Genomic DNA, 27,361 nt, shown 5'->3' on the forward strand with positions numbered 1-27,361 from the left:
GCCCCTCCGTGGGGCAGTGAAGTTTGCTTCAGAGTTCTGAGTTCGTCAGGAGAGGACGCGCTACACTCACACACACACACACACCTTATCTTCACCAGCAGGTAAAGGTTGTCCCCGCCATACTATGCTCCTGCTGAGGCTGTACGAGTTCGTGTACGACACCAAGTCACGCAGTGTGGCTGAGTTCCAGAACTGCTGCGGGTGCCACCCGACCTCCTCACCCACGCCTCTCACGTCTTCTCCGCCAACACTTGTTGAATGTTCGAGTCAATCAGACTTATTGATGACCGTTCGTGCGCGTATTTGTGTGTGTGTGTGTGTGTGTGTATATATATATATATATATATATATATATATATATATATATATATATATATTGGAAAGGATCACAATTTTGCGCGTGATCAAGTATATTCATACGAGTCCACGGGGAAAATGAAACACGATAAGTTCCCAAAGTGCACTTTCGTGTAATAATCACATCATCAGGGGAGACACAAGAGAGATATATAAATCTTTTGATATACATCGAAGAGACGAAGCTGGGAAGCCACTTGGTAAATGGCGTCCTAGCTACGTCTCTTCGATGTATATCAACTGACTTATATTTCACTCTTGTGTCTCCCCTGATGATGTGATTATATTACACGAAAGTGCACTTGAGAACTTGTCGTGTTTCACTTTCCCCGTGGACTCATAGGAATATACTTGATCACGCGCAAAATTGTGATCCTTTCCAATATATATATATATATATATATATATATATATATATATATATATATATATATATATATATATATATATATATCGGTGTCCCAGAAGCTCTTCCTATATTATTCCGGCAGCGCTCAGGAAATTGGCCACGTCCAGGGAGGGACAACACATCAAAAAGCTGGGTGCTGGTGCCGGCTTGACACTGTCTGAGTGAGCATAAGACGACTGTGTCGCAAGTATGTGGAGGTCGTCAGTGTGGACGCTAAATCCTTGAGGTGGGTATGCCCAAGCGGGGGTGTGTAAGTCTGGAGAGATACGTGGTGTCCGGGACACAGGCGAGAGAGAGAGATTATCATCATTATCATTCATCGAGAGTAGAGACGAGGGGGATGTCAGCAACAACACAGCACTCTGAAGCTCTCACTATCTTCGGGTGTTTTTGGCGCGTCTCAGCCCACCACGGAGGCCAGCACAGGAGGTGAGGGAGTGAGATGATCCTACCGCAGCTTGATACTGTTACGAGTCTGCGGCACTTCTGGCCATATATCTTGAGGTGAAAATAAGAGATTTACCGACTCGTTACTACTACTAATCAGACAACAGGTACGCCCGCAGGTCAACTTACGATTCCCTAGTTGGCCAAAGTCATTTTGGGTCCGCGGCGTGACTACTGTAAGGCTCGTTCTTGGATGAGCCTATCTCATACACAAGAGCAGGGAGAGGGTGCTTGCTAGTGCTACCATTGCCAAGGGGTGTTTGTGGCTGGGCTGCCACGACTCGGGACGCCAGTGATACCAGCAATACCACGAGTGCCAGTGGTACCACGGGCCACGGATGCTGGTACAGAGGGTACCAGTAGGTCTCTCAAACGCGACCGTGAATCTAGATCCAACAATGGACATGAATGATCCAAGTGACGAACGAGGTACATGAGGCAGAGGTGTCTACAGAAGACGTAAAACGACCTCAGAAAAGGGCAACATAAGGGCTGTCCAGGCGGGCCCGAAAGCCCAAGGGCTGTCTAGGTGATCAGCCGGCCCCCCCAAAGGAGCCCAAGGGCTGTCCATATGGTCAGGCTGGCCCGGGAACCGAAGGACATGGGTCTCAGGCGGTCCTCCAGGCTAACAGAAGACTCCCTGTGGCTGGCTGTCCCTTCCCTCCAGATACGATACCCACCTCCTCATCAACATGGCCACTTCCTGTCGAACAGCAACGACCCAGAGATACGCCATCAGCTACTGCCCTTCCCTCAAAACCTACACTCGTATACGTCCTGTCCCTCGCTCCTTGAGAGGAAGAAGTGAACGAGCATTCCCAGGCAATAAGTCGATTGAAACCTCAATACGCTGGCTCAGCGATGCCTGTGAGGCGCATCATCACAACCCAGCTGCTCTGCGAGAAGTCTAGGTGTCGTCCGCGTCGACCAGGTTTGACCACATCTAAACCGTCGACATATTATCATGTGTCATCAACGGGGAGTTCCTATCCCTGTTTATGGAATATATCGGTACCGCTCAGCGATCGATATATATATATATATATATATATATATATATATATATATATATATATATATATATATATATATATATATATATATTCCTATGAGTCCACGGGGAAAATGAAACACGAAAAGTTCCCAAGTGCACTTTCGTGTAATAATTACATCATCCGGGGAGACACAAGAGAGAAATATAAGTCAGTTGATATACATCGAAGAGACGAAGCTAGGACGCCATTTGGTAAACATGTCAATATATATATATATATATATATATATATATATATATATATATATATATATATATATATAGTTAGTATGAAAACAAACGCAATGGAGCTAAGCCTCACTTCTTTATCATTACCACAACACAAAAGTCTTCTTCAGAAAGTACACGACAAAGGGAGATGCAGGACTACATGTACAAACAAGGAATCAACACAGCCACTTGGTCGGGTAAGAACACTAGTGAGGCTGTAAGGTGTACAGCAAGTGGCCAGGGTAGCAACAGAGAGAACGTGTGGTGTATACGATTCTGGTCAAGCCGTCTCTATTATAGGCAGCCTGGACAATGGATGACCAAGATGTGATCGTAGACCATAAAGCTGACTAAAGAAAAGATAAAATAACCAGAGCCCACGTAATACATGCGGATAACTGAAGTGGGACGAAGCCAAAATAGAACACGAAGGTGAATAAACACACGAGGATTGCGCATGAAGCCACTCACACCAATATGGGAATTTCCAGTAATAAAAGAGCTGGTTCTATCAACTGGTCAGGAGAGGCAGCAGGACTGCAGTTGAAAAAGTAGACATAAGAGGCGGGGAGATTTATAAACAAGCCAGGCGGGCCAATTACAGAATACGGAGATGCTCCCAACCGGGTGACCGATGCTTGTCTGTCTGTACCGTCGTGCGTCTTCCCTTGTCTGGGACTTTAGAAAGGCTTTTATGTAGAGGAAACGTTAAAGAAGGTAATCTCAGCTTTAACCCGTTTCTTTCAATACCTCCCTGTTTTCACAATCCTCAATATGGATAATATATACATGTCCATATACTAAATTTTATGATACGCATGTTGCCAGACTTGAACACACCCAGCCTCCATTCGGGTAGACACTTAGTTTACCAAATGGCGTCCTAGCAATGTCTCTTCGTTGTATATCAAGTGACTGTTATATATTTTCCGTGTATCTTCCTTGATGATGAGATCATTTCACGAAATTGCACTAGGGAACTGATAGGGTTTCTTTTCCCCATGGGCAATTGTGATCTTTTCCATATATATATATATATATATATATATATATATATATATATATATATATATATATATATATATATATATTTTTTTTTTTTTCATACTATTCGCTATTTCCCGCGATAGCGAGGTAGCGTTAAGAACAGAGGACTGGGCCTTTGAGGGAATATCCTCACCTGGCCCTCTTCTCTGTTCCTTCTTTTGGAAAATTAAAAAAAAAAATACATATATAACCAACCACTAACCCCCACGGGGAAAGAAGACACTGGCCTTTACCTTCCGCTTCAACAACCAATACTCATAAATACTTCCTCTCTCAATAAACACGATAATGACAAGATATATCACACTGAAATAACTCTGACAAGCAGTTAACACAAGCCCTCTAAACCGAGTCTTAATACCCTAACAAATGTAAGCGTATCTTAAGACTACGCTCCCCAGGCATGTAAGGGTTACACTTTCTCGTCGGCCTTTGAACAACATTCATCTCTTCAACATTACACACACCATTTCAACATATCACGAGACCTCTTGCCCAATATGCAACTTCCACAATGGTAGGCACTGAACGCTGCTGACCCCTTCCTTAGTCGCCCTGTGTGTTCAACCAACAGTGACTTACACATCAGCACACTGTAGGAACTGTGGTTCCGGCCTGAGCGCAGCACGAACCCCACAAAGGAGGTATCCTGGGGCAGGGGAATAACCTACTGTTGGAAATATGGAAGACTTAAGACATAATACCAACGTTTTCCCTGCGTGTCGGAGACGTCAACAAAGGAAGCGGTAACTGCGGCTAATTCTCCTCCTCAATTCTATCAGATATTTAATAATTCTCTTCCCCAATTCTATCAGATATTTAATAATTCTCTTCCCCAATTCTATCAGATATTTAACAAGTCTCTTCCCCAATTCTATCAGACATTTAATAATTCTCCTCCCCAATTCTATTGGATATTTAATAATTCTCCTCCCCAATTCTATCAGATATTTAATAATTCTTCTCCCCAATTCTATCAGATATTTAATAATTCTCCTCCCCAATTCTATTGGATATTTAATAATTCTCTTCCCCAATTCTATCAGACATTTAATAATTCTCCTCCCCAATTCTATTGGATATCTAATAATTCTCCTCCCCAATTCTATCAGATATCTAATAATTCTCCTCCCCAATTCTATCAGATATTTAATAATTCTCCTCCCCAATTCTATTGGATATTTAATAATTCTCCTCCCCAATTCTATCAGATATTTAATAATTCTCCTCCCCAATTCTATTGGATATTTAATAATTCTCCTCCCCAATTCTATCAGATATTTAATAATTCTCCTCCCCAATTCTATCGGATATTTAGAACAGGGAACAGGAGCGAAGAGAGGATTTTCCTATGTGGACTGAGTATTCTGTTCTGGTGTTCCTCACTATGGCGGGTAAAGGCGAATTGATATGATTCATATATTGGCGGGTAAAGGCGAATTGGTATGATTCATATATTATCTTATCTTCATGTAACCGTAAGACCTCTTCTCCAGGGACATCTGTAGCTCCAAGGCTGCGCTACCATCAGTAGAAGGGAAAGGACGGATTCCTCTGATGTGGGAAGTTTTTCGACGATTGTACTCCCATGGTACAGCACGAACTAAGGTGGCTCCTCAAACACGGTGTAACACAAGGCGGAGTCTGGTAACACCCAAATAATATATATATATATATATATATATATATATATATATATATATATATATATATATATATATAGTAAATCATACAGTATTAAATAATGTACAGTAAAGTGATATAATGTCTCTGGCGCCGAATTGATTGGCATGACGCATCGAGGAGCGCTAGGCTGCTCCCGGGACCACATCGAACATCGACTAGGCTGCTCCCGGCTCGCCTTTTCCGTCCATATTTGCAACGTTTCCCGCCGCAGATCTTAACGTCCCCTCCATCAAACACTGTCTTTCTACTTCCTCATTAGATCTCCTCTCTGGAATGTTGAATAATCAAAACAGCTTTTCAACTTCACTATCAACTGATTAGAATTTTCTACCGTTTCCGCTCCAGCAGCAGCATCTGCATCTACGGCAATTCAAAAATCCTCACTGCTTCTTTTGTGGGCCTTGTGTCCCCTAACTCCCGTGTCCACCTAGCTCAAAACTTCCACACCTCCTATAATTTTCCTTCAATACTTTTATACGTTTCCCTCATCTTCCTTCAAACATGTAAAGCTCTTCAACCGGTTATATATTTCTTATGAGGCGTTGCTATATTAATACACCGAAATCCTCTATGCAAGGGATTTCGAGGTAACACCAGAAGGACTGGTCTGGCTCTTCCAGGAATGATCCTGGTCAAGGCTTTCTCCTTCTCTCTCAAAAACGATCTGGAACAACCAATAATACAACTAAGACGAGATGATCGCCACAACCACGCCTATAACTTGATTTCCCCCCTCCCACCTTCCGAGTCCTCTTATAGCAAATGCACTATTTCTGTCCCCGAAATAGACTTCCCATCACAATCTAATCTGTTCTTTTAAACTAGACACGTCCTTTTCCCTTATACTACTCTCGAACCTCCAGCTTCGGAACTATGGGAGGACTGAGTGGTCTTCCGTGTGCACCGAACCAATGCTGCTGCACTCGCCAGCCAGAATGCCTCCAGCTGTGCTAATCACATAGCGGAGAGTCGTCATGGTGGGGATGGAAACTTATGTTCCTTCTTTTAATTTTTCAAAACTTCATCCCTTCAGTCGTGGTTTCAACACTCTTGCTCCGATGCTCTTTGCATCAGGAACAAAACGAATTGGGCCTCGACTCTCTTCCCTTCTCCCGAATCTCAACCCTTCATCCCTTCTGTTGGAATCACGACACAACTTTTGTTTGTAGATTCAAATGCGCTTTTGCAAGAATACAGTGCTCTACCTTCACATTTTATTCAACCGACATACCTTTCAGGTCCTAAAGCATATATCTTCAACAACTTTTGTCATTCAACCTTCGCTCCTCTTTTCCAAGTTGATCAACCTATAGCTAACCCCTCCAGCTGATAAAGTCACTCTTTACGGCACTTTATTTTCCTCTAACCCAAGTATGCACGACTCCATGCTTACTCCTCTGGGCCTCCTCCTACTGAATCTATACCGCCTCCTATATCTGCCTTACGTAAGATTGTCGAAGTTTTCCCTTAGCTTCAAGGCATCAAGGACCGAATGACATTCCTACTTGCAATCTAAAGGCGTGTGCTCCTGAATTAGCCTCGCCTGCTCCGTCTTCCTAATTCCTAAACTTTACCTTAATTGTTTAAAACACAGTATCAAGTCAACCTTAAAAAAGGTGATTATTTTGACATTTCTAACTCTCGCCCCATACCTCCCACTTCTACTGTCTTCAAAGTATTCGAAACCCTTTCTCTTAAGCACTCAGAATCCCATTCCTTTCTTTCAGATCATATATACTGCTGTTACAGTCTAAGGCCGACTGTTGATCTTGCTTACTCTGTGACCCATCTCTGGTCCTCCTCCCCTTAGGGATTTTGGATAGTCTTTCGTTAAGATTCTCAGCACCAACTAAAGCATCTGACAGGGTAAAGCATAAGCCTTTGTCTACTATACATACCCATCTCGTCCTGTTTTCCCCTGTCGTTTAACGTACAGTTTCCTTCCCAATTGTTCCATCACATTAATCGATGATGAAACAACTTCTCCATCTTATCCTATCAACAATAGTGTCCCTCAGGGTTTAGTCGTATCGCCTATGCTCTTTTTTTTTCCTCTCCACAAACGACCTTTCTCTTCAGCATCTAACCCTACTTGTTATTACGTCGACGCCACCACTATACATAGCTAACCTTCCATCATCTCATTCCTCCTATACTCTCTCTGGCAAAGACCATATTTTCTCTCTTCATTCAGACCCGCGCAGCATCTTTAATAAGGGAAGCGATAACCATGTTGATTTCTAAAATACACAAGCAACTTTTATCCGCATCTCTTGCTAAATCTAACTCGTTTCCTACCATCAAGTTTCAAAGAATCACAATTCAACCTTAATACAACATAAACACGAGAGGCATAAACGTATCCATCACCCAACCCTGGACACCCCACATAACGAACATCACTAAATCTGCTTCCTAAAACCTAAGAGTGTATCTTCAGCAGCCACGGTATTCTTCATGTCACCTGCTGTTCCATATCAACACGAATCTAATTCACATTAGTATGGCGTACTGCTCGTCCCGCTGCGTCCTTCAGAATGTTGCTTCCCTCTCTCTATTCTACAGGTATCGATTCAACCACTACTCTCGTGAGGTGTCTGCATGTCTCCCATCCACTACGACCAGAGCCACAGGCATGCGAGAGACAGCTGTTGCATCCTATAGTTCCTGTGAGGAGACCAGCCATACGATGATCGGCCGTTATGACATCTATCCTCGTCCAGAGAGGCTGTTCAACTCTCTCCCATCTTTCGTCTTTCCCTCATTTTCACGAGTTGGATCAATTTCAACCCTGCATTACATAAGTTCCTTACCTTACCTTCCTACCATATATATATATATATATATATATATATATATATATATATATATATATATATATATATATATATATATATACCCTTGGCACGACAACTTTTAAATAAACATAAGCAATCATCAAGAGACATTATATAAGTTTTTAATGACACCAGACACCACTCCTCCCACACTACCACCAAGAACCTATCATCATGTATTGACGTATTTACATATGAGCAAACTGAACGAAAAATTACGGCTTTGGCACTTGTGAAAACTTCATAGTATTTTCCTCTCACTTAATGTCCTACTTCACATGGACACAGATGACAGGAAACGTTAACAAAGGAACAAAACTAACGAGACAAAAGATAAGGACCCAGCTAATGTACTGGGACATGGCGATAGCGCCAGAGGACAATGTGTATGATAACGGGAGACAGCCCAGCCCAGCCCAGCCGGGCGGGTGGGTGGGTGGTGAGGGGCTAAGAGGGTGAGAGGGTGTGGGCGTCGTGCGCCAGGCGGGTGTGATCAGGCAGTGCCCGGGCCAGGAGCCCCACACCCACCTGGGTCACACTGGTGCACCGCAGGTCGACGTACACCAAGGTGGAGCAGCAGGCGCTCCACGATAAGGCCTCCTCCTTCAGCGGCTCAGCGTCGCTTATCTGTTGAGGATATACCAGTGGTCACCCCTGTGTTGTATACCAGTGGTCACCCCTGTGTTGTATACCAGTGGTCACCCCTGTGTTGTATACCAGTGGTCACCCCTGTGTTGTATACCAGTGGTCACCCCTGTGTTGTATACCAGTGGTCACCCCTGTGTTGTATACCAGTGGTCACCCCTGTGTTGTATACCAGTGGTCACCCCTGTGTTGTATACCAGTGGTTACCCCTGTGTTGTATACCAGTGGTCACCCCTATGTTGTATACCAGTGGTCACCCCTGTGTTGTATACCAGTGGTCACCCCTGTGTTGTATACCAGTGGTTACCCCTGTGTTGTATACCAGTGGTCACCCCTGTGTTGTATTCCAGTGGTCACCCCTGTGTTGTATACCAGTGGTCACCCCTGTTCTTCTATACACCAATGGTCACCCCTGTTCTTCTATACACCAATGGTCACCCCAGTTCTTCTATACACCAATGGTCACCCCTGTTCTTCTATACATCAATGGTCACCCCTGTTCTTCCAGATACCAAAACCACACGAGAATTCAAGTGTTTACAATACTAAAAAAATAATTGCACAAACTCACCTTAGGAGTGGATTCGTGGCATCACCTACGGGGAGGGGCGCGAGCTTTGAGGGTTGGAGGACGTGCTTTTACTTGGGGGGGAGACTGAATGATCATCTCTGGGGAGCAGTGAGTGACCTTACTTGAGGGGAAGAGTGAGTGATCATATCTGGGGGAAGCGTGAGGGATCTTTCCTGGGGAAGGTGTGAGTGATCTTACTTGGGGGAAGAATGACTAATCTTCCATGGAGGAAGAGCGAGTGGCCTTACTTTGGGGAAAGGAGTGAGTGATCTTACTTGGGGGAAGTCAGCGATCTTACGTGGGGGAGCAAAGGTGACGTCATGTGTCGGATGAGGAGGAGGGATGAGGAGACACCTGAACTACCAGGGGAGGGAAGATTGCCTCCTCTGTGGATTGATGAGTAATGGGCCTCACCTGGGGAGATGGGGGTGTTGTGGGGGTATGGTTCAGTACTAGATAATGGGTTTCACCTGGAGATGGGAGTGTTGTGGGGGGATGGTTTAGTATCAGGTAATGGGTCCCATCTGGGGAGATGGGGGTGTTGTGGGGGTATGGTTTAGTATCAGGTAATGGGTCTCACCTGGGGAGACGGGGGTGTTGTGGAGGAATGGTTCAGTACCAGGTAATGGGCCTCACCTGGGGAGACGGGGGGTCGTTGAGCGCCCTCATCTTGGAGGCCAGGGACCTGAAGGCAGCGCCCCAGCAGCTGCGTAAGTTGAAGGTCATCTTGTGGGAGGACGTCGAGGTGAGGGAGTCGTGGCGGGCTGTAGGCGCCGTCACCAGGCCCCACACGCCCTCGTCACTCACGGACTGCGACCATCGCACGTCCACCTCCTGCGTCAACAACACTTAAGTCACTCATCGACGTCATGCAATCAGTGGCCATGGTGGGTGCATGATGCCCTCCAAGTATTACCCACATTACAAGTCTTTAAAGTTCATTACAGCAGAGGGTCATGCACATTTATCAATTTATATCATCCCTCCCCCCTAACACACACACACACACACACACACACACACACACACACACACACACACACACACATTTCACAATTCGTGTATTCTTACGTCGATGAATGGAAACTGACGTACACCAAACCCCACACGCGAGAAAGACGAAGAACTCACCATCTAGCTGAGAAAGAATTATGCCAGAAACGGATACAGGAAAATGGCCTCATACCCAGCAGTGTGGAGTGCCCTCACGCCACGGGCATCTGCAGGTGCATCCAGACCAGTAAATGGGGGGAGAGTTTGAGAGAGAGAGAGAGAGAGAGAGAGAGAGAGAGAGAGAGAGAGAGAGAGAGAGAGAGAGAGAGAGAGAGAGAGTGTACAAGCAAGTCGCTGGTATTATGGATGTGGGCCACGTCGCTTTTCTTGGTCTAGGTGAAGTGAGGAAAATACGTAATACAGTTGGAACTAAGAGGGAAGATGAGCGGAAGATGTGTGGTGGGTGGGGGGACACATTGTCGAGGACAGCGACTTAGTAAGATACAAACTTTCTACAATGGTCTGGTCACGTACCACGCATGACACTGGTCACGAGGGTGTCTGGTCACGCAGGTGTATGTATGCATGTACAAGGGAGAGAAGCAGACAGCGACAGAAGTGTGGACAGAAGCTGTGAGTGAGTTTACTTAAAAAGTCATCTCAAATAAGGACTCCAGAAGTATGATCTTCGATCATGTAACAAATTTCTCGTTTCTATATAGACGTTGAAGGTATGAGAGGAGCCATTAGTCGCAATTTACATACATGTCAAGTGACACTTTAAGAAATCACTTAGAACAGTGTGGACACACAATGGTAAATACAAACAGCCAATATACAAATGCCCAAACTGACACTGACATAATTAAATCCCAGTACATGTCACCACACGAGCTAACAAAGTTATCAATAAATAATAAAGACTATTAATGAATATGAAGAGTTTTGGCTCTTGTGTAAACAATGAATCTAATACTCACCCACAACCACAATGCTTTGTCATGTACTCCATCACTCTCAAACCATAGCTTGTGGCCATAGTGGGGACAACAGATTTCATCGCCGTGATTTACATTAGATCAGCGTCCACCTCACTGTCATATATACATCCAGGCTAGAAATCGTCAGAGAGCAGTCAGATACGACAGTTAGGGAGGGATATGGAGTTAACCTTTTCTATGTGAGGACGAGTTTCACATCAGACTCACGTCACACACACCATAAGATCAAAGCAAGACCCAACGACATGAGGATAGAAAGATGTGTTCATACCGCACAGCCTCAACACTGAGAAGGTCATTCCATTTACTGCATTCTTATTTACATACGGCACCTCATCACTATTTCTGGTCGTCCCCTCACACTGCACCTGCAACTCTTTAAGTCACAGGTCTTAGTAACTCTGAAGGGGATCACTACGAAACCAGGTTTACTTCGGCAGGAACAATGAAAGGTTCGTCATACACAGGGGCCGTCAAGCCAGCGCCCCCCAGTATGTCACGCACCAATGTCCTCGATTCCTCTCCCTGCCAAGGCCTTCGGTGTCCCCACCTATCGCGTCATGAAATGTGGTCCCCATCCTCACCTACCACAAGAAGCCATCGACGTCCTCCTCTACCACATATAAAGGATCGATCCTGCCTTTACGTACTACGCATCACTAGTCGTCCACCACAACCCAACGAAACCACGTACCAGTGGGTCTAAACGCCCCCTCACCTACCTACCACACAGGAGGTGTTCATACCTGGAGGTTGGGGCAGTGAGTGCCAGTAACAGCCAGGAGCAGATCGTGGCCACAGTAATGTAAAGTCAACACTCGCAGCTGCACCATCCTGGACAGGGCGTCGGCCGTCAACCGCAGCTGGCGTCTGCTGAGTCTCCACACCGGATCCTGAGACACAAACACCAAAGTGAACACAGCTGTCCAGTTCGTCAATAGGAGAGGTGTTGGGAGCCTACATTTCCAGTGATCAGGTAAGTTTTCATTACGAGTTGGCGGGAAGGAGTTTGGTGAGCGTATAAAAAGACGGTAACACTTACAAACACGCACGTCACTTTGTCAGACGTCAGCACTCACCTGGATGTTGAGTTTCTGGAGTCCAGTGAGACGCAGCAGCAAGTCGATAAAGGAGTCGCGGTAGAACGTCCTGACATGGACCAGCCTCAAGGTGGAGGTGGTGGAGGAGAAGAGAAGCTCCAAGAGTCGCAGCGAGACTGTGTCGTACACCCGCCAGTCATGTAGAACCCGCTCCTGCAACACGATGAAGCGTTTATCCCGAAAACATCAATTTCCCCAGCACCCACATCATCATGTACTAGACCTAACTTCTGCTCAGGAGATCAAGAATGCAAGAACGCGCAACTGCTACACTAATAACTTCATCGCTGCTGTCATGTCTTAGGCCCGTGCAAGAAACTGAACACATGTAACTTGTGTAAGAAATACTATATCCTCAAAATATTCACGGTGGATTCTGGCTGGCCGAAACGAATTTTGAAAGCGCCAACGCCAACTCAGGAAGTGACTAGTAGGTGGCAATTATAGATACCGAGAAAGCATATGGGAAATAAATGACATACTATGAACGGAGGATCGACTAATTGATTCCCGGTAAAGGCAGGTATGCGTCAGGGACGTGTGATGTCACCACAGCTATCAAAAACGTTCATATACGGGGCGGTGAGAGAGGTTTAATGAGAGGATCATGAAGCAAAGGGTAGGATTGCAGTATGTTAGGGGTGAGGGAGGTAGGGGAAAGTGATTAGCTGTTATTCTGCAGATAACACGACTCTGGTGGCTGACTCTAATGAGATACAGAGTTCTGGGGGCAATTTAAAACGACAAAACTGAGAGAAAATTTGAAGTAAAGTAATGAAACGCAGCAGGGTGAAGGAATGAAATAAGATGATCTGAAAGCGGGTTTAATTGGTAGGATTTGGAGGCACAACAGTGCTTCGGGTTCGTGGGAGTAGATGAGGTAACTGGTGGAACTACGGTAGCTGAAGTGGAATCATTGGATGGGAGAGGAATGGGGACAGCGGTTGAGGTCCTGGGTGCATTACAGAGCTTGTGGAAGGAGAAGTCAGTTTCTATAAGGGCGCAAGATGGGTACGTTTAAAGATACAGTCCTCCCGACGGTGATGTGTGGATCTGAGGCTTCGACTTTTGGAGCCAAAACAAAGGAAGAAGGTGGATGTCTTGCTATTGAAATGCCTGAAGACACGAGTGACTGCAGGTCTACTCCGACCTCCTGCCTCATTTGGCTTGTCCATTTCTCTCTGTCTTCTGACTGTATTCTTTGCTTTTCTCCCTCTCTACATTTCACCTAAGCTTTGAGAAATGTTCCTAATGAATTCCACTACGTCCTCTAAGACTCTTAGCTTGCCCAAGTATCTACTAGCTAGACGACTCCACGTCCAACGCAACCATAACAAGTCGTCTCCTTACGTCTTGATTACAGCCACCAGTGTGTGTGTGTGTATGTGTGTGTGCGTGTGTGTGTGTGTGTGTGTCCATTAGAATACGTGAGAAGCAAAATCATGGCGTCGCGTCCACACTAACCTGAAGGTCCTGCCGAATGTTGTGGGGAATGTGTGTGTGAACGATGTGGGTGAGAGCAGCCTTGTTGACCTGCCAGGTCCTCTGCCTCACGGCCTCCGTCAGTAGCCGGAGCACCTTCGTCAGCGTCAGGCTCACTAGCCTGGGGACGTCCTTACCCTCGCCTTGCCTCCTGCTGCCCCTCGTCTGCCCGACGCCTCGGTCATTGCTGCTTACCATCCTCCTGTCAAACACACAAACACACACAGTTCTCGTAAACAAATACGAGTATAAATCATTATCTCATTCGCCACATCTTCAAGCCATCTCACCAATCTATTTGTCAGATTAAAGAAAGGCGAGTTTCTTTCATATCTGAAGTATCCGGACGTTCCAAAGACATACTCACTCTTTACTAACACCCACACAATCACAAACATATGTGGGTTCCCATGGTGTATTAGCGTTGCTGACCACGATTCACGCACGGGCTCGCCCTAATTCGATTCGTGGGTGCCACAAGCAACCCACAACCAATCTCAACCACTGATAAGGGCTGGTCGATAAATGGGTACCCGTGTTAGGCTGACGTGTGTCCTTGAGTATATATATATATATATATATATATATATATATATATATATATTTTTTTTTTTTTTTTTTTTTTTTTTTTTTTTTATACTTTGTCGCTGTCTCCCGCGTTTGCGAGGTAGCGCAAGGAAACAGACGAAAGAAATGGCCCAACCCCCCCCCCCCCCCATACACATGTACATACACACGTCCACACACGCAAATATACATATCTACACAGCTTTCCATGGTTTACCCCAGACGCTCCACATGCCTTGATTCAATCCACTGACAGCACGTCAACCCCTGTATACCACATGGCTCCAATTCACTCTATTCCTTGCCCTCCTTTCACCCTCCTGCATGTTCAGGCCCCGATCACACAAAATCTTTTTCACTCCATCTTTCCACCTCCAATTTGGTCTCCCTCTTCTCCTCGTTCCCTCCACCTCCGACACATATATCCTCTTGGTCAATCTTTCCTCACTCATTCTCTCCATGTGCCCAAACCATTTCAAAACACCCTCTTCTGCTCTCTCAACCACGCTCTTTTTATTTCCACACATCTCTCTTACCCTTACGTTACTTACTCGATCAAACCACCTCACACCACACATTGTCCTCAAACATCTCATTTCCAGCACATCCATCCTCCTGCGCACATCTCTATCCATAGCCCACGCCTCGCAACCATACAACATTGTTGGAACCACTATTCCTTCAAACATACCCATTTTTGCTTTCCGAGATAATGTTCTCGACTTCCACACATTTTTCAAGGCTCCCAAAATTTTCGCCCCCTCCCCCACCCTATGATCCACTTCCGCTTCCATGGTTCCATCCGCTGCCAGATCCACTCCCAGATATCTAAAACACTTCACTTCCTCCAGTTTTTCTCCATTCAAACTCACCTCCCAATTGACTTGACCCTCACCCCTACTGTACCTAATAACCTTGCTCTTATTCCCATTTACTCTTAACTTTCTTCTTCCACACACTTTACCAAACTCAGTCACCAGCTTCTGCAGTTTCTCACATGAATCAGCCACCAGTGCTGTATCATCAGCGAACAACAACTGACTCACTTCCCAAGCTCTCTCATCCCCAACAGACTTCATACTTGCCCCTCTTTCCAGGACTCTTGCATATATATATATATATATATACATATATATATATATATATATATATATATATATATATATATATATATATATATATATATTCTTTTTTTTTTTCATACTATTCGCCATCTCCCGCATTTGCGAGGTAGCGTTAAGAACAGAGGACTGGGCCTTAGAGGGAAAATCCTCACCTGGCCCCCTTCTCTGTTCCTTCTTTTGGAGAAAAAAAAAAAAAAAAAAAATATATATATATATATATATATATATATATATATATATATATTATATATATATATATATATATATATATATATATATATATATATATATATATATATATATATTTTTTTTTTTTTTTTTTTTTTTCATACTATTCGCTATTTCCCGCGATAGCGAGGTAGCGTTAAGAACAGAGGACTGGGCCTTTGAGGGAATACCCTCACCTGGCCCCCTTCTCTGTTCCAAGAAACAGATGAAGCAAGACCCATCCCCTCATATACACACATGTACATACACGTACATATACATATATACACAGACATATACATATATACACATGTACATATTCATACTTGCTTACCTTCATCCATTCCGGGCGCCACCCCGCCCCACAGGAAACAGCATCGCCACCCCCTGTGTCATCGAGGTAGCGCCAGGAAAACGGACAAAAAAGGCCCCATTCGTTCACACTCAGTCTTCAGCTGTTATGTGTAATGCACAAGGCACAAGGTTGAAAGTCGGAGCAACAAGTGTAAAACTCTCTCCTCGTAACACACAAATGGTCATCACACACACACACACAATATACAATTAGTTAACTATTGACTATCATGACCTCCCGCTTCTATAATACCTCAATTGTGTATTTCTAGCCAAATGGCTGCCTACATCCAATAAACCAATGCCAATGTATCTATTTTCACTTGTAAGTATACATACAAACATACACATACACAAATATACTAAAATACACCTGAAACTCACGTTATGGCTCTGGAGGTCTTGTAAACCGGAAAAATAAAAATTTCCATTGGCATTTTGCTGTATTATAATAACATGCTGAACACACGGCCGTACACAAGGAAGACTCAGATATTCCTATATTTCGTCTCAGTACCCATTATGAACCCCCGTGCTATTTCGTGAACGTTCACCATTACAAACGACCAACATTGCTGACTATCAACATTACATACCATCACCAATCTGACCCAGCCAACATTACATGGGAAAGGTTTGGGTGGCTCTGCAGCAGTCTGCTGGGCACGTCTCCTCCCTGGCTCTGGCCAGTAGACGGGCCCTCACTGTGTTCCTTTGTTGGAACTGTCACTCGGCATGTTCCCGCTGCAGTTAAATGGTTCATGTGTGGAGGGAAAAGTCACGTCTGTCCTCCCATATTTCCGTTACATCACTGACCTCAAACCTGCCTAGCTCTATAGGGAAACCTAACAGAAGTGTGGACAAGAGGCAATAAATAGAACATCAACTTGATCATGCAGGACTTCCGCGCTCCACGTCCACTGACCGAGGGGGGGAATGACGTACTTCCTCTCCACCGCCCAACCGCTGCCCCCACACCCAAACCGTCCTGCCTGCCTGCCACACGAGAAGGCATCACACCCGCCAACTGTTGGCGCTCAACACTCAAGGAAGCAGACTGGATGCTATACCCGCCACACTGCAGTCATTTGTGTGTACTGCAGTCACTTATGTGTACTAGGAAACACAATACCGTGTGTGTGTGTCTTTAAGCTGGGATATACAACAGGTTTTATCAGTAAAATTGTACGATTTTAGGGCCTTTAAAAGGGCTTCTTGCTGCGTCAAGGATGTGTCATAATCATTAACGGGAAAATTATGGATTCCTCGAGTGTCGGAGGTGCAAAGTCACCTCATTAAGGTGGAGTCCAGTAAAACCAGTAAGGTTTCTATGTGTGTGTGTGTGTGTGTGTGTGTGTGTGTGTGTGTGTGTGTGTGTGTGTGTGTGTGTGTGTGTGTGTGTGCCGCTTCCCGCCTCAGCAAGGTAGCATCAGGAACCAACAAACAATGGCCTCATTCGCTCACATCCACACTCTAGCTACCATGTATATTGCATCAAACCCCACAGCCAAGCCCCACGTATAATGCCGTGGTTTCCCCTAGCTGCTCCATATTCTGTGTTCAACCTAATGATAATATATATATATATATATATATATATATATATATATATATATATATATATATATATATATATATATCAAACACTTTATCTGATCGCCGCTTTCTGCATCAGCGAGGTAGCGCCAGGAAGCATACGGAGAAAGACCCATCCACTTATATACACACACAGGTGCATACACGCCTATACACTACCATATACATATATATCCATGCATGTACATATTCATACTCGCTCACCTTCATCCATTCTCGACGCCAACTCGCCCCATAGGAAACAGAATCGCCGCCCCTGCGTCAACGATGTAGCGCCACGAAAAAGAAAAGAAAAAAAAAAGGCCACATTCGTTCACACTCATTCTATAGCTGTTACGTGTAATGGCCTCGAAACCACAACTCTCTATCCACATCCAGGCCGCACAGACCTTTCCATGGTTTACCCCAGACGTTTCACATGCCCTGGTTCAGTTCACTGACAGCAGGTGGACCCCGGTATACCACAACGTTCCAATTTGCTCTATTCCTTGCACGCCTCTCACCCTCTCGCATGTTCAGGCCCCAATCGCTTAAAATCTTTTTCACTCCATCCTCCACCTCCAATTTGGTCTCCAGCTTCTCCTTGTTCCCTCCATCTCTAACACATGTATCCCCTTTGTCAACCTTTCCTCACTCATTCTCTTCATATGTCCAAACCATTTCAACACACCCTCCTCTGCTTTCTCAACCACACTCTATTCATTTCCACACATCTCTCTTATCACCCTTTCATTACTTACTCGATCAAACCACCTCACACCAAATACTGTCCTCAAACATTTTATTTCCAACACATCCGCCCTCCTTCGTTCAAACATACCCATTTTCGCTCTCTAAGATAACCTTCTCTCTTTCCACACATTCTTCATCTCTCCCAGAACCTTCGCCCCCTCTCCCACCCTATGACTTACTTCCAAGTCCACTCCCAGATATCTAAAACACTTCACTTCCTCCAATTTTTCTGCATTCAAACTTACATCCAAACTAACATGTCCTTCAGCCCTACTGAACCTAATAACCTTGCTTTTATTCACATTTACTCTCAACTTTCACACATTTTCCCAAACTCAGTCACCTACTTCTGCAGTTTCTCACTCGAATATATATATATATATATATATATATATATATATATATATATATATACATATATATTTCTTCTTTCTTTCAAACTATTCGCCATTTCCCGCATTAGCGAGGTAGCGTTAAGAACAGAGGACTGGGCCTTTGAGGGAATACCCTCACCTGGCCCAATTCTCTGTTCCTTCTTTTGGAAAATTAAAAAAAAAAAAAACGAGAGGGGAGGATTTCCAGCCCCCCGCTCCCTCCCCTTTTAGTCGCCTTCTACGACACGCAGGAAATACGTTGGAAGTATTCTTTCTCCCCTATCCCCAGGGATATATATATATATATATATATATATATATATATATATATATATATATATATATATATATATATATATATATATGTATATATATATATATATATATATATATATATATATATATATATATATATATATCATACAAACCTCCAATAGTCAGGATCGAACCCAGGACCCCTGTGCAACAGGCGGGAGAGCTACCGCTAGGCTATGATCGCCCCTAATAGGGAAATGACTTCGAATACTATGTATATAGTATAAAATACTATGTATTCGAATACCCTTCGTCTCACGTTGGTGAGCAACGGGGTCTACACCTGTCATTTCCCATCGGGTTCACACAGCCAGCAGATAGCATTTTACCGAACCTAACTGTACAACGCGGAGGTATATGAATACGAACAAAGTGCATATGAACGCGCACTTTCATAGAACATACAAACCTCCAACAGCCAGTGTCAAATCCGGGACCCCTGTGCAACAGGCAGGAGTTTACTGCTAGGCTATTAGGGGCGATCAAAACCTAGCGGTAGCGCTCCCGCCTGTTGCACAGGGGTCCCGGGTTCGATCCTGGCTGTTGGAGGTTTGTATGACCTTTGAAAGTGCGCGTTCATATGCACTTAGTTCGTGTATATATATATATATATATATATATATATATATATATATATATATATATATATATATATATATATATATATATATATATATATATATACTTAGTTCGTGTATATATATATATATATATATATATATATGTATATATGTATATATGTATATATATATATATATATATATATATATATATATATATATATATATATATATATATATATCAAACAATCGCTTTTCCGAACTAAGCAAGGTAGCGTCAGGAACGAAAGAACGATGGCCTTAAATTGCACACATTCACTTCCTACCTGCTAATTAAAATGCACCAAAACCAGAGTTTACAATCCTCACAGCATATATATATATATATATATATATATATATATATATATATATATATATATATATATATATATATATATATATTATACTGTGTCACTGTCTCCCGCGTTAGCGAGGTAGCAAGGAAATAGACGAAAGAATGGCCCAACCCACCCAGACCCACATGTATATACACACGCGTCCACAAACGCACATATACATACCTATACATTTCAACGTGTATATATATATATATATATATATATATATATATATATATATATATATATATATATATATACATACATGTACATAATTTATACTTGCTGCCCTCATTCATTCCGTCGTCACCCCGTCACACATGAAATGACACCCCTCTCCCCCCGCACGCGAGCGGGGTAGCGCTACGAAAAGACAACAAAGGCCACATTCGTTCACACTCAGTCTCTACCTGTCATGTATAATGCACCGAAACCACAGCTCCCTTTCCACATCCAGGTCCCACAAAACTTTCCATGGTTTACCTCAGACGCTTCTCATGCCCTGGTTCAATCCACTGACAGCACGTCGACTCCGGTATACCACATCGATCCAATTCACTCTACTCCTTACACGCCTTTCACCCTCTTGCATATTCAGGCCCCGATCGCTCAAAATCTTTTTCACTCCATCCTTCCACCTCCAATTTGGTCTCCCACTTCTCATTCCCTCCATCTCTGACATATATCCTCAGTCAGCCTTTCCTCACTCATTCTCTCCATGTGACCAAACAATTTCAATATACCCTCTTCTGCTCTCTCAACCACACTCTTTTCATTGCCAAACATCTCTCTTACCCTTTCATTACTTACCCGATCCAACCATCTCACACCACATATTGTCCTCAAACATCTCATTTCCAACACATCCACCCTCCTCCGCACAACACTATATCTCACGCCTCGCAACCACATAACATTTCTGGAACCACTATTCCTTCAAACATACCCATTTTTGCTTTCCGAAATAATGTTCCGACTTCCACACATTCTTAAACGCTCCTAGAACTTTCGCCCCTCCCCCACCCTATGACTCACTTCGGCTTCCATGGTTCCATCCGCTGCCAAATCCACTCCCAGATATCTAAAACACTTCACTTCCTCCATTCAAACTTACCTCCCAACTGACTTGTCCATCAACCCTACTGAATCTAATAACCTTGCTCTTTTATAAGCCCTGGAGATAGGGGAAAAAGAATACTGCCCACGTATTCCCTGCGTGTCGTAAAAGGCGACTAAAATGGGTGGGAAAGGAGGGCTGGAAATCCTTCCCTCCAGTTTTTACTTTTCCAAAAGAAGGAACAGAGAAAAGAGCCAGGTGAGGATTTTCCCTCAAAGTCTCAGTCCTTTACTCTTGACGCTACACTGCTAATGCGAGAAATAGCGACGGGAATGGATGAAGGCAGCAAGTATGAATATGTACATGTGTATATATGCATATGACTGTGTATGTATGTATACGTTGAAATGTATATTTATGTATATGTATGTGTATGGGCGTCTGTGTGTAAACATGTGTATGTGGGCGAGCTGGGCGATTCCTAGTCTGTTTCCTTGCGTTACCTCGCTGACGCAGAAGATGGCGATTAAGTATAACAGATATATATATATATATATATATATATATATATATATATGAAACAATGATCCTACCAATACAGTTCCACCTCATCATACTCGGCACTGTTTTATGCAACAGGACTAGACTGTATCTATCCACCAACTCCCAGGTGCAAATAAAAAACTTACCCCAGCCTCACACTCCAGCAACCTTAAGTGACAGCTATCTCCACCCTCAACGAATAGAACACCAACCAAACACATATACGTTGAAGTAACACATAAAACAACTGACCTCCCAACTCCTCCATCTTTGACTCTAAACCTACGGATATACACACATCAGAAACCACACGCCCAAGACAAACACGAGTCACATTCTTCTGTTTACATTCTGGATATTATTCATCACTACAACACTATAAACACCAATCCAGCATATCCCAAGACCGTACGCGACCATGATGCAACTACCATAAACATGGGACCGAGCACTTACCACTCAATTGACCCGCACTTTCTGCAGAGACGCACACACATCACAACACATTAGGAACTATGGTCCACACCGGCGGACATGGCCAGCTTCCTTGGTGTTGCACGAGCCTCATGAGGATAGAATAAGATTTGGGGCAGGAAGGTAAGGTAAAGTGAATGTGTGTCAATAGATAAACAGATAAATGTTACCGGACTCAGCCTGCCTGAGGTTACATCGAGAGTTGTCACCTGTGGTGAGGGTGTATCACTGGGAGTAACATTCTCGTCAAAGAACTCACTCTAAAGGCGTCCACATTTCCCTGCAACTAGCATTAATGGAGCCTTGGGCTGCGGGAGAGACTATTCAAAGGTCCCGGGTAATACCAGTCCTTTTTTTTTTTTTTAAATCTTTAAGAATGAAATCCTGGAGTAATTATGGTGAGGTGTTTTTCCCGTTTCAGACCCTACCGTTTACAAAAAAGGGAGGCTGGAGGTTGGAGTCTGACATGCCGAAATCGTTTCGCCCTATTGTGGTCATGGACAAAAGGCTTCGATTCCTAGTAAAGTCAAGAAAAAAAGAAAAAAGTCTACTTTTGTAAAAACAAAAGCACACTAGACTACAGAGTAAATTTTGAGATGAAAAAGCCTACATGCGAGACTCTTAAGGAAAAAAAAATGCATGCCATAGGGCTAAGGAGGTAATTTGCCAGTTATCAAAAGACGTTTTAGCTGACACATTATCGTGATAGATACTTCTGTGCAGGAATATGAGTACCACAAGGGAGAATGCAAAGCCCAACTCTACATGATCATTGATCAACAATATTCTCTCACCGGCATCCGTGTCCCCAGAAACCTTAAATAACCAGGGTTTGCCGACGACGGTGCAGTGTGGCATTCGCCCACAAACGCAACATACGCGTCCTTGTATGTCTCCCAAGTCTCCAATACCAGGCCTTGCAGCGGGGTTTCAAATTTCCATTTGCTAAGATTATTAGGAACTTATCAAAAATAAAAATGCCTGATTTCAAAAACGTCAAATATCCTATATATCCAAAAACGTCGGTCGGTTTTTTTTTGCGTTTTAACTTTGACGACTCCGTGCATCCTTCCTTCATGTGTTCCTTCCTGATAATTCCTTCTCCTCAGCGCCCTTCGCTACAGGTCTACGAGCTCTGCCCTGATGGTCTTGGTCTACATGACCAAGGAAGCGCAAACTATTTCCTGTGTCACCACCTCCCACCCATTCCTTGAATATTTCTAATCATTTCTCTCCCCCTTCAGCTGGAGTATTTCTGAATCACCTTACATTTAAAGGACGCAATATTACACCTAGAAAGAACCCCTGCATGGCAAGCATGTGTACCCGACATATCTGGCAACTACAAACAACACCATTCAAAATAAAGACGAACTCAGCTAGGCTTCTGTAGGAGTTACAATGGCCATGCCTCAATGTAACAGTCTTTCGACCCGACCAACTGCATTGTGGTCATCTCCAAGTTCAAGGTCTGGTCGAGCAACATACTGTACCGGAAATGTTGACATCGACTTATCAGCCGATATCAGTATTCACCGTAACATTCAAGGCACTCTTATCATAAACAGTACATCATCATTAACTGTAAATGTATCAATTATTTCTCCTCTGATGATATAAAAGCAAGATCAGCTACCGACATAATTTACAGATATGCACACAAAGTCTGAGAATCAATTTCAAATTTTAATATATATATATATATATATATATATATATATATATATATATATATATATATATAAAATCAAAAGAATTGTAATAGAAAATAAAACTACCTGTTTTTGTAGTTTTCGGAAGATCAACGATTTCGACAATATCTGTATTAATCACAAAGATAAATAAGGTGACAGGGAATTTTTCCTTCAATCTAATCGTACTGGTCTGTTGCGTCAATGTCTGGACTTCCACAGCTACGAATATGCTGACAAAAAACGATAATCGTCCTTGTCTCGCTCGTCCTTACCTCTCTAGCTGTGCGGTCGACGGTAATGATTCACAGGAAACTGTTAACACATCCACTCAACAGGTTCGAACAGGGGTAGAAAATACTGAAGGAGAGGGATGCAATCCCCTATCAAAATAGGATTCTCATTGGGTAATATGTTCGAGTTGTTGATTACTACATTGTCGGCCAATTTTGTTCCAGAACGGGCTCTTTTCTGAGGATTGAATTCTAATCGTTGTTAATAATGTCTAAAAAGGTGAAGAACTATATAATCGTCGAGAAATAAAACTTCGCCCTGTTTATTAGGGACTGGTACCTCATCTTTCTTTCTTTCAAACTATTCGCCATTTCCCGCATTAGCGAGGTAGCGTTAAGAAGAGGACTGGGCCTTTGAGGGAATACCTCATACCTCCTAAAAAAAAGGAAAGCAGCCAAGTTTCGCCCATGGGTTCATGTTATGAAATATTTGAATCATTACCACAGCCAAAACATGTACAGGGTCGGCTGGCAGATGCCAGCAATCATTATCTCAGTAATATAGTGTAAACATCATTCTAACCAGGTTAACTGCAACCATTTCCTCGCACTTGCTCAAAATATATCTGGCATTTGTCCTTCGTGGAAGCCGTGCCACTTGCTTGCGGCACCTGATCGTCTGACCAGATATGGACGTCTCTGCAGTGGATATAACCTACCACGGATTTGGTGGCACTTGTTTTCTTTAGGATATTTAACTGATCCGTGGATGGGTTCAGTACGAATGAATTCAAGGGAGAGATATATATAGCACCGATATATCACCATCACTTTACACGTACTATAAGAATGATTCAAAAACGTTTTTGAAAAAATTAATATTCATAATAATAATAATAAACATACATGATGAAATGCTTTATATCATCGACATAACACAGACGAGTCAGTGTTGTGATGACATATGCACCACATAAAAAGCTTCACTCAACCTAACCTCTTTGGCTGCAGCTGTGTCTGCAATGAAGTGTTTGTAAGCAAAATAAATCTGTACGTTGCCTTAGTAGCTGAAGTACTCACACGTCTTCTGTATATCGTACAATAATAGTGCACAGTGCTCATGAAAACACAGAATGCTTCGAAAACCTACAGAAAAAAGTCACTGAAGCACATAAATACAGGACCCCACCCACACTCAACACACACACAAGTGCGTGAGCACTCATACGCATATACACAAACACGTATATGTGTGTGTGTGTGTGTGTGTAATGAATCCGATAAAAAAGAATAGTTATTCCTCTATGAATAAATGTATGTTGAAGGGTTCAATGCTTGTCAATAGCTAAAGGACATTAACCCAAAATCATTAACACGTCAAAATTCCTAAACATCTCCTAAATGTTTATACATAAGTGATATTGAAATCTCTAAAAGTTCACCTTCCAACATACAACAAATTACCCGAATACAAGGACACACAAAAGCACGCATGAACAAACACGGGCATGCGCACACATAAGTACACACACAGACATCTTTAAAACGTGCATATCAACACGCACACAAGATAGTCCTCGGTCCCTTTCAACCCCCTAACAAGAGGCACTCAACACACAACTCCTCCAGACTCTCTCCAAACAGCACCTGAAACTCATCCGACTATACGTGAATAAGCTACAGCACCCTACCCGCCACTATCACCTCCCGACACCTGAAATCCCTCGTCCCCAAAGTCAGGGTTCGGTAACACAACCACATCGAGGCTATCCAAGTTCGTGCACAACACCACAAGTAGTGGTGTATCGTCAATCTAAATGAATTCCGTCAACCTCAACATGTTTTAAAGCCCCTGTTTATAATGAGTATTTTCTCATATTTTTCAGCCCTTAGCTGCAGTCAGTTCGGTAAACGGTAAATAACAATAATAATATTATCATTATTATAATTATTATTATCATAATTATTATTATCATTATCATTATCATCGAAGGAAACAACCCGCTCTCTCTTGCAAGCATAAACGCAAACTCATAAAAACACAAACACATACACATGAACACACAAAAACAAGCACGTACATAAAACACATACAGATGCAAATATGTAAAAACATAAGCCCACATATACATACATACATCTTCATACTCATACCTACATAGGCATACATGGTATACACTCACAAATGTAACAAAAAATTTTACAATTCCTTACTCTGAGGTACTTCAACACTGGTTCAAATCATGCAAAGAGTTTTCAAAAGAGAAATACCCTGAAAGGGCCTCGTTGCTCAATAACTACGGTAGTCACCGAGTTAAAGGTACCCATGTTCACGTCCCATAGACTATGGTAACTAGGTTACTACGGTACCCATGTTCACGTCCCATAGACTATGGTAACTAGGTTACAACACACACACACACACACACACACACACACACACACACCATTTCGGCCTCATTTCCGTGGTGATCAGTAGTGATAATGTTAATAAAAAGGTATTATTACCGTGTCGAACATACAGGTCCTGGTTAGGTTAGGTCTGGATCATTTGGAAAATAATTCCTGATGGCTATGATGGGAAAGATTCTGACCTTAACTTATAACGCAATTCGCTACTTTTCGGTAATTTCCCCAGGGAAAAAAACCGGTTCCCACTGGGGGTTTCCCCCATTATGGTTGGCTACAGTGGGGAATCATCTCAAAAGGATGTGATTTGCGGTAATGGTGAAGGTCAGAATCGTTAAAAAACACATCAAAAACTAACAGTAAAACATAAGGTTCAACTTCCAAACGAATGGGGTGTCCAAAACGAAAATTTCACCACTAACAATATAAATAATATTCTTATTATCATCATTGTTATTATTCACAATGACCACTCCTCTTCCATCCACTGACGATGACACAATCTCACTGAGGTAACTTCTCACTCAATGTGTAACACTTGTCGGTAAAGTCTGGTTTATATATATATATATATATATATATATATATATATATATATATATATATATATAGACGGTATATGCAACATTCTTAAGACAATAAACACGTGTAAAACTCCCTCTCTTTTCGAGGGAGAAAAACGAAATCAAACTATTAACAAAACGTAAACCATGTTAAATCTGTACCTGATACAAGGACACCGTACTTCTATCCAACATACTAGGGCATGGTTCTTTATCCGGTTTGCAACTTTTGCTATAAACAACAATGTTTTCACTCGAATTTAAAGTTTTCTGTCAAACCCCAAGCGAGAGTCAGAACCGCGCGTACAATCACTTCTGATGCTGGATGGCTACTGAGCGACAG

General features: G+C 43.0%; 1 protein-coding gene across 1 annotated transcript; it reads right to left on the reverse strand.

Annotated features, from left to right (window-relative positions):
- Positions 1-310: 310 nt before the first annotated feature.
- LOC139760145 (uncharacterized) lies at positions 311-27,361 on the reverse strand. Its single transcript, XM_071683037.1, has 6 exons — positions 27,181-27,361; positions 13,822-14,041; positions 12,337-12,510; positions 12,004-12,150; positions 9,900-10,097; positions 311-8,674 (listed from the first exon to the last, which is right to left on the reverse strand). Exons 2-6 carry the CDS (start codon positions 14,035-14,037, stop codon positions 8,495-8,497), a joined length of 915 nt encoding a protein of 304 aa, XP_071539138.1. The 5' UTR covers positions 14,038-14,041; positions 27,181-27,361; the 3' UTR covers positions 311-8,494.

The sequence above is a fragment of the Panulirus ornatus genome, chromosome 35 (genome assembly GCF_036320965.1).
Source record: "Panulirus ornatus isolate Po-2019 chromosome 35, ASM3632096v1, whole genome shotgun sequence".
In the NCBI taxonomy this organism is placed as follows: Eukaryota; Metazoa; Arthropoda; class Malacostraca; order Decapoda; family Palinuridae; genus Panulirus; species Panulirus ornatus.

What these genes read in the sequence shown, in the direction of transcription:
- LOC139760145 (XM_071683037.1), bottom strand. Translation starts at nt 14,037, where the DNA reads ATGGTAAGCAGCAATGACCGAGGCGTCGGGCAGACGAGGGGCAGCAGG. An exon ending in TCCAGAAACTCAACATCCAG is followed by an intron (nt 12,151 to 12,336) that starts GTGAGTGCTGAC and finishes TTTGTGTCTCAG; the next exon opens with GATCCGGTGTGGAGACTCAG. An exon ending in ACGACCCCCCGTCTCCCCAG is followed by an intron (nt 8,675 to 9,899) that starts GTGAGGCCCATT and finishes TATCCTCAACAG; the next exon opens with ATAAGCGACGCTGAGCCGCT.